This window comes from Octopus bimaculoides, chromosome 11 (genome assembly GCF_046866305.1).
Source record: "Octopus bimaculoides isolate indiv1 chromosome 11, ASM4686630v1, whole genome shotgun sequence".
Taxonomy (NCBI): Eukaryota; Metazoa; Mollusca; class Cephalopoda; order Octopoda; family Octopodidae; genus Octopus; species Octopus bimaculoides.
The window spans coordinates 34,402,442-34,411,386 of NC_142938.1; the positions used below are offsets into that span (position 1 = coordinate 34,402,442).

General features: G+C 39.9%; 1 protein-coding gene across 1 annotated transcript; it reads left to right on the forward strand.

The window, feature by feature from the left end:
- The first annotated feature begins 2,517 nt into the window (after window positions 1–2,517).
- LOC149133236 (uncharacterized) lies at window positions 2,518–8,607 on the forward strand. Its single transcript, XM_089359793.1, has one exon. It carries the CDS (start codon window positions 5,149–5,151, stop codon window positions 6,160–6,162), a length of 1,014 nt encoding a protein of 337 aa, XP_089215919.1. The 5' UTR covers window positions 2,518–5,148; the 3' UTR covers window positions 6,163–8,607.
- The last annotated feature ends 338 nt before the right edge of the window (window positions 8,608–8,945 follow it).

Genomic DNA, 8,945 nt, shown 5'->3' on the forward strand with positions numbered 1-8,945 from the left:
ATTTGACTGAGGACTGGTGAAACCGGATGGCAACACCAGGCTCCAGTCTAATTTGGCAGAGTTTCTACAGCTGGATGCCCTTCCTAACGCCAACCACTCAGAGAGTGTAGTAGGTGCTTTTACGTGTCACCCGCACGAAAACGGCCACGCTCGAAATGGTGTCTTTTATGTGCCACCCGCACAAGCCAGTCCAGGGGCACTGGCAACGATCTCGCTCGAAAATCCTACGGGAGCCAATCAGGCGGTACTGGCAACGGCCACGCTCAAAATGGTGCATCTCATGTGCCACCCGCACAAGAACCAGTCCAGGGGCACTGGCAACGATCTTACTTGGCTTGCCGGGTCTTCTCACGCACAGCACATTTCCAAAGGTCTCGGTCAGTAGTCATCGCCTCGGTGAGGCCCAATGTACGAAGGTCTTGCCTCTGAATTCGGTACGTAACCTTTTTCGTTTCTAAATTGCATCAATATTTCACATTTAACTGCTATTTCTAACACGCGTTGCTACCACATAACGGCTTTTCGTAAATACCTGTTCTCTGCTACCACCACAGCTTACAAATACAAATAAAATCTGTACACGTCTACAAGCACACCTGCATATCAACTCCCAACACTTTTCTTTCTTTCTTTTCCACCGCATTCATATGTTTTCCATCATAGACTTTCCAATTCTGATACAATAATACCGTTCCTTTTCAATTCAGTGTCCATACTCCTGACTTTTACCTTTTCACTTCTTTCAAATTAATTCCATAATTTTCTGTAATGCGGGCGCCGAGCAAGTTTTTGCTTCGCTTCACTCTATTTTATACATTTTCATCTCTTTTCAATTTCTTTCCGCAACAATAGGGGAACACGGTACTTGATAATGAGCACAAACACTCACACTTTCTACACTTCTCCTTACTGAATGTGTGCCAGTGCACGCATTACATCTTACCGACTTCCTTTCCGCCTTCTTCAATAATGCGGCCCTGCAGACCTAATAACTTACCTACAATCATTCCTAAACTCATTTCACTAACGAAATATGAAATATTTCACTGCTATTTCTAGCACGCGTTCGTAACACGTAACGGCTTCTCGCACATACCTGTTCAGTGGTAGCACAACGTCTTACAAATAACAACCAATTCGGTTACTGTCTACAAGTATACCTGCATATCAACTCAAAACAATTTCCTTAATTTCTTTTCCAGCTGATTCATACTGTGGGGGTCAAAAGTGTTTGCAAATTGTATATATTGATAAATTTATGCTTCAATATTTTCCAATATAATAACTATGTTACTCATTGTTCGATATGCAAATATATAAAGTAAATTCCTAGAGACGGAAACCAAATAATCATATTCTGGGGGGAAAATATGGATTTTTAAAAACTTTCAGGAAGAAATATGGGCCAAAAGAGTTTGCAAGACTCATTTATTCGAAATAAATAACATTTTTAAACATAATATAATTTGAAACATTGTGTCATTATGATAATAGTACCATATATTGATAACATATTACAAGAAAACAACAGTTATTGCTCAAATAACAATTAACAAAACAATACAAATTTATAAAACAATTTAACCCTTTATACGCTTTCCTCCATTCTTAATCAAATCCATCAGCCTCCTATCAACAGAGGATGTTAATTTATGCACTTGTTGAGATGTGATTTCAGAAGATACCTCCTTGATCCTCTCCCAAATGTCTTTTTTACTGTTGAATTGATGCCCGTTTTCGTAAACCTTCCTCTTCAGAATCGACCAGAGGTTCTCTATCGGATTCAAATCCGGGCTCTGAGGTGGCCAGTCCATCAGACGTTCACCAGAGATCCCCTGGTCTGAAAGCCAAGATTTTGAGAACCGAGAAGCATGGCTTGGGGCATTGTCTTGTTGAATAATGAGATTCTGGTTGACAGCATCATTTTGTGAATTCAACCAGGGCAATAAATTCTCTTCCAAAAACTCACAGTAGTTCACAGAATTCATTTTGACACCTTCAGGGACAAGAAAAGGACCAACAATCTCACTTCCAATAATCCCAGCCCAAATCATCACTCCCCCTCCTCCCTGTTGACGTCTGAATCGCAAGCGTGGGCTATTGCCTTTAAGAAGCCATCCCTTGGTCCAACCGTCGGGACCATCGAGGGTTGCTCTAGCCTCGTCAGTCCAGAGAACATTTTGAAAATTGGTTTTCAAATATTTAGTGGCCCATGCTAGTCGCTTCTGACAGTTGATATCACTCAAAGGAGGACATTTTGTCGGTGTTCTCTGGTCGGCTATTTGTTTCAAAATCCGATTTCGGGTCCTTTTAGAGATGTCAGACACTCCTGCATGGTCGAAAATAGCTTTGCTTGTGCTGTGTGGGTTTGCTAGCACACTCCTCTTGATTTTTCTAAAATCTCGTGGTGAAGTCACCTTTGGTCTGCCACTTTTGTGCTTTTTTCTTCCATCTTTGCCGTCAATGACGAAATGTTTCACAGTTCGATGATCTCGTTTCAAAATTTTTGAAATTTCTAATGTAGACTTCTTTGCAGCAAGTAATTTAACAATTCCACCCTTTTCGCTATCTGTCAACATCTTTCCTTTAGCCATTATTAATAAATTTATGTTACCTGCATAAACTTTTGGCTCACCTGAAAAGAGGAAAATGTTTAACAATTATTAAATTCTGGGTTTTTTCGTAAAATGTAATAATGAAAAAAAACAGAATGGCAACCAGCAAATGATGGAAGAGGTGAAACTAAAAAATAAAGCAAAATTAATAAAGAAATTGAGAAAAAATAGGTCTGCAAACTCTTTTGTCCCCCACAGTATGTTTACCATCACGGACATTCAAATTATGCACAAATAATACCTTTCCTTCTCAGTTTCATCTCCCTAATCCTAATTTGCACATTTTCACTTCCTTCACGTTTATTCCATACTTCTTCCCTAATGCGGATGCCGAGCAATCTTTGGCATTGCTTCACTCAATTTCTTACATTTTCATCTCTTTTCAATTTCTTTTATTTACAATAGGGGTACTTGATAACGACCGAAAACAATCCCACTTTCTCCACTCCTTACTGATATGCGTGCGACCACGTAACAGCTTCTCGCAAATAGCTGTTCAGTGGTAGCCCGACGTCTTACAAATACAAAACAATTCCGTTAATGTCTCAAACTATAGCTGCATATCAACTCCCAACTATTCTCTTTCTTTCTTTTCCAGCCCATTCATATGTATTCCATCACGGACATTCAAATTATGCTACAATAATACCTTCCTTTTTGTATTCCCTGTCACGACTCCTACTTTCTACATTTTCATTTCTTTCAAAATAATTCCATACTTCTTCCCTAATGCGGGCGCCGAGCAATATTTTACATTTATTCACTTCATTTCTTACATTTTCTATTCTTTTCCATTTCTTTCATTAACAATAGGCTAACAGGGTACTTCATACAGAGCGATAACACTCCCACTTCTTTCACTTTTTACTGAACTGCATACCACTGCACACATACAAATTTAACGATACTGTTTTCCTTGTCACTTCATGTGGACTTGCACACCGACTAACTTACCTATAACCATTCCTACACTCATATGCAGCATCAACGGCAGCTTCGACACCACCAGCATAAATAAACAAACCTAATCAATTCATCCAATTGCTCTTTCATTAACCCTTTCCCTATCCAATCTATACAGCAGGCCAGACATACATTCACAAAAAACATCCAAAATTCATGTCCACACAAACGATAACTTTCCCAAAACATTTCATTACCACTTTCTCCTTTCCTATTACCATTTCTCTCACCGTGCCTTTTACAACTGTTGCCATTTTCATGTCATAACACTAACATCATGTTAGTGGACACATTTACCGTTCTAATACCACTTCATTATTACCGCAGCAGTTGCAAGTTTGCAAATTATCTACATTTACATAATAACCATTCAATTAATATTTCATACTTCACAGTGTATCTCACTGCATTTCATCATGCTTATTTTAGATCATGCCCCGAAGAAAGACTTCTTCAATTGGACGAAAAACTGCGAAAGCTGCAACATCATCAGCAAGAAGGGCGGATCTTTTTTAAAACGGGGACCACATTTTTCATTAATGTTTTACGTAGTGTTTTTGGTACCGAAAGACTTTCAAACTTCGTATACTTATCTATTTTGTGTTATAGAACAGAAAAATATTTTTGTATTCGAATTTATTTCATGTAAAAAATTGTCTTATTTCGATAATTTCAACCAATCACTGACAAGTATTCAGTTGTTTACATTTACTCCTTTGGCTTATTAAGCGATGTAAAGCGTATTTAATCTCCATACCTTCGTTTTATTTGCTTTTTTCATTTTAAATTTGCTTTAACCCTAACCCTAACCCTAGGGTTAGGGTTAGGGTTAGAGTTAGGGTTAGGGTTAGGGTTAATTGTTTCAGAATCGTTTGTTTATGTAGTCGGCACTTAATGTATATCGGCTGAATGGACGTCAGTGATTGGTTGAAATTACAGAAATACGACAACTTTAACATGGAATAATTTATGGATTTCTTTTTTTTTTAAGAAGACTAAGAGAAAAAGATGTTTTATATGACACATTCTACCAGTGTTCCAAGTTTCAAAGTGTTTCGTTAATGAAAAATGTGGCCCCCGTTTTAAAAAAGATCCAGAAGGGCAAATGAATCATCATTGGAAACTGACATTAGACGATCACAAAATGCTGAACGTACAGCCACTTCAAGAACACTCCAAATAGATGACCAGCATACACTTCGACGAACTGCTGATGCTGCCTCAACTGCTGCTGCATGAGCTGCAGAGACTCAACACCAGCGTAAAGTTCGGTGAAGTGCTGATTGCGCCTCAATTGCTGCTGCACGAGCTGCAGAGAAGAAAAACGAACGCACTATACACCTGCTCAGGAATGCTGCCAACATGGATGCTGTGCGAGCTTCCCACACATTACAATAGAGACATTCTATGCTGCCGAGTTCCATTCAATAAAGAGCTCATAGACGAGGATTTTCAATGCCATGCAGCTCACAATGGTTATTAAAGGCTTTCAGCTACAACCCTAACCTTCATTATGATTGCCAGCCAGATATAAACATTGGAGATATGTCCATCACTTGCTCTTTCTGCAATGCTAATAAGTGGTCCAGAGAAACTCCTGCTATGTGTTGCACTAATGGAAAAGTTAACCCCCACTCCGCTGCAGGATCCACCACAGCTGTTAAAGTCACTCTACGCTGGCACAAATACAGAGTCGAAACATTTCCTAAATAACATCCGCAAGTACAACTGTGCATTCCAAATTACATCTTTCGGCACTAATGTTGTTTCAGAAGGTGGGTTTATGCTAACTTTCGAAGTGCAGGGACAGGTTTACCATAGGATAGGATCACGCGAACCTGCTGAAAATAAAGATCCTCAATTCCTTCAATTGTACTTTGTAGGTAATTTACATGAACAAGCCACCCGACGAAACTCCATTTCCAATGGCACTAAATTTCAATTGATAATGCAACTACAAGACCTGCACCAGAAAAACAGCTACGTACGCAGCTTCAAGTATGCCTTGGAAACAGAAGCTTCTTCTAATTTCAATGTTATCAAAGATGCTCAGAAAAGACCATCTACAGAACATGCAAGCCGTTACAATGCACCCACATGCAATGAAATAGCTGTACTCCTTCACGGTGAACAGCACAATCCCAGAGACATTGTCCTTAGGCAACGTGACACCACCCTCCAACGAATTACAGAAACACACCGATCATACGATACACTTCAGTATCCACTTCTGTTTGTTTACGGTGAGGATGGCTACCACATCGGTATACTACAGCAACATCCACAAAATCGTAATGAATATCTCAATAAGCCAGTATCCTGCATGGACTTCTACTCATTCCGATTTATGACATGGAACAACTCCTGTAATCACCTCCACCAGTCTCGAGATCTGTTTCATCAATTTGTAGTTGATATGTGTGCAAGAATGGAATCAGAGAGATTGTGTTTCATCAGATCGCATCAACAAAAATTGCACTCTGACAACTACATCCATCTCCGAGATGCCATCAACAATGATGCTGCTCCAACAAGCATAGGAAGACTTTGCATCTTGCCTTCCACATTCACTGGAAGTCCCTGATACATGCATGAAAAAACACAGGATGCAATGACCTTTGTCCGCCATTACGGCAGGCCTGACTTATTCATCACTTTCACATGTAATCCCAAGTGGAAGGAGATTCAGGCCGAACTCTTCTTTGGTCAAAAGCCTAAAGACAGGCATGACCTCCTCACCTGAGTTTTCCATCTGAAATTAATTACTCTCATGGACCTCCTAAAAAAGGGCAAATCTTCAGACCCATAAAATGTGACATGTACACAATCGAATGGCAAAAAAGGGGCCTTCCACATGCTCATATCCTGCTTTGGCTCTCAACGAAGATCAAATCAACTGACATTGACAACATAATCTCTGCAGAACTTCCTGATCCAGCTTTAGACAAAGTACTATCGACATAGTTAAAGCAAACATGGTGCATGGTCCATGTGGGCGTGGATTCAACATTAACTCACCATGTTTGAAAGACAGAGTATGTTCAAAAAAGTTTCCAAGGAAGTTCCTACAACAAACTCAGACAGGTGCTGATGGGTATCCATCATACAGACCGAGAAAACCACAAGACGGCAACTATCGGACAGCACAAGGTTGATAATAGATGGATTGTTCCCTACTGCCCACTTCTGTCAAAGATTTTCAATGCCCACATTAACGTTGAGTTTTGCAACTCTGTTAAGTCCATCAAGTATGTTTGCAAGTATGTGAACAAGGGTTCTAATGCTGCAATGTTTGGACTTCAACAAGAATACTGCCAGGATGAGTTGATGCACTATCAGGTGGGATGCTACATAAGTAGCAACGAGGCTTTCTGGTGCATCTTTGGCTTTCCACTTCACCAACGACACCTCGCCGTTCAACAGCTTGCAGTGCACCTGGAAAACGGTCAAAGAGTGTACTTCACCGATGCTAATGCTTCTCTGTTGGCAGAGCAACCAAAGGACAGAACACTCACTGCATTCTTCAAGCTCTGTCAAGTGGATCCATTCGCTCAAACCTTGTTGCATCCACAGATTCCATCGTACTACACTTGGAATGGAAAACAATGGACTCCAAGGAAAGCAGGTCAAAATGTTCATGGATACCCTGGCATTAAGTTTGACACTTGCCTTGTCCGAGTATACACAGTACATCCCACTCAACAAGAGTGCTTCTACCTCTGCCTACTACTGCATGATGGTTTCCCAGTTATTCTCTGAACACTTCAGATACTCTTCCAGAGTTTCCTTGCAAATGGTAAACTTCCCAAAAAGCTGAAAGAAGGCATAGTATGCCCTATCCATAAAGATGGAAGCAGAGCAGAGGCTGGGAACTACAGACCCATCTCTCTGACTTCAAATATTAGCAAAGTCATGGAATGAATCATCAGAAAGAAACAAATTACATTCCTAGAAGAAAATCACTTGCTGAACGATAACTCAGCATGGCTTCTGTCCAGGCAAAAGCTGCCTCACACAGCCCTTATTGTATTATGACTGGGTCCTGAAGTAGCTGCTTGACCATTCCGTACCACTAAACCAAGGAGGTTCCTTGAATATGTACAATGTATTTTAAGGCTAAATAGTAATTCTGTTTACTTTTGTGTAACTGAGATATTCTGGTTGGATTACATAGTTATCGGTTTTACACTTCTTTCTATATTCTGTAACTGTCACAATACAGAAACATTTCTCATGGCACCAGCACAATTTACAGATGCTTACATTTTTTGTTCTCCGTGAATTTTTCACAGGTCCAGCTAGTATATGTAAATATTGAAATGAGTCATTGATGATGCAAAAGGAGGCCCTTGTGTGACTCTTGAGTCTGACCAGAGATTTGCACATTCTATTGCATAATGCACAGCTGTGTTGGAAGGCAGAGAGAACAAGTGCCACAATATGAAGTCTTTAGACATGCCTTTTCGATCCGTCAACTGAAAGGCACACCTTTTCACAGGTTGCACATGCTCTGTTGTAAATAATAGATGTATTACAGTTTACAAATGGGTTGATTCCTGTAAGTTCTCTGATGGCTGACCAGGCCTGCATGTCTCAAACATTTCCTCCCACAAATCACACACATAAAAAGCAACACTTCCTTGTTTTCCACGGGTTCATTATTTCTCAGCCTTCTCTTGATCTTCTCGTGCTTCATTCTCTCTCTTTCAAACTTCAAACAACCACTGAGCACTCTTTTTCTCCATCCATTTCAGTCTTGTGCCGCTCTCTCTCAATCAACAACTGAAACTCCTGTCTATGTCAGAGTAATTTTGAGGCAGTCCTTGATCCTCATTTTGGGTTTATGTGCTGGCATCTTACCATCTTCCTGCTCACCATACAAGAGTTACATAGAAGGTCTTTCATCACTCATTCTCACCAGATGTCCACCCCATCTCCAACGACTTTGTAGAATCATCAATTCTACACTCCTACAACCACTTCTCTCAAGTACCTCCACATCACTGATCGCCATTTTCCAATTTATCCAACAAATTCTCCTAACACAAATACCTATATATATATATATATATATATATATATATATATATATATATATATATAACATACACACATATATAACACACACAAACATATATTCTTTAATTTGGTTCAGCCATATAGTTACAGTCATGCTGGAGCACCACTGTAGTCTTGCTGATTTCCTCTGGCTGGAGGGTTTCACATCACCACTCCTGTAAGTGCCTTTGTCCCAGCTATTGGCCCATTTGGTTTATAAAGGAGTCTGATTTTTCTGCCCTCATCTGTACCTCATGTTGAGTTGTTGGTTCATCTGGTATTGATGAAAGGAGGAGGTCTAGCTCCTTT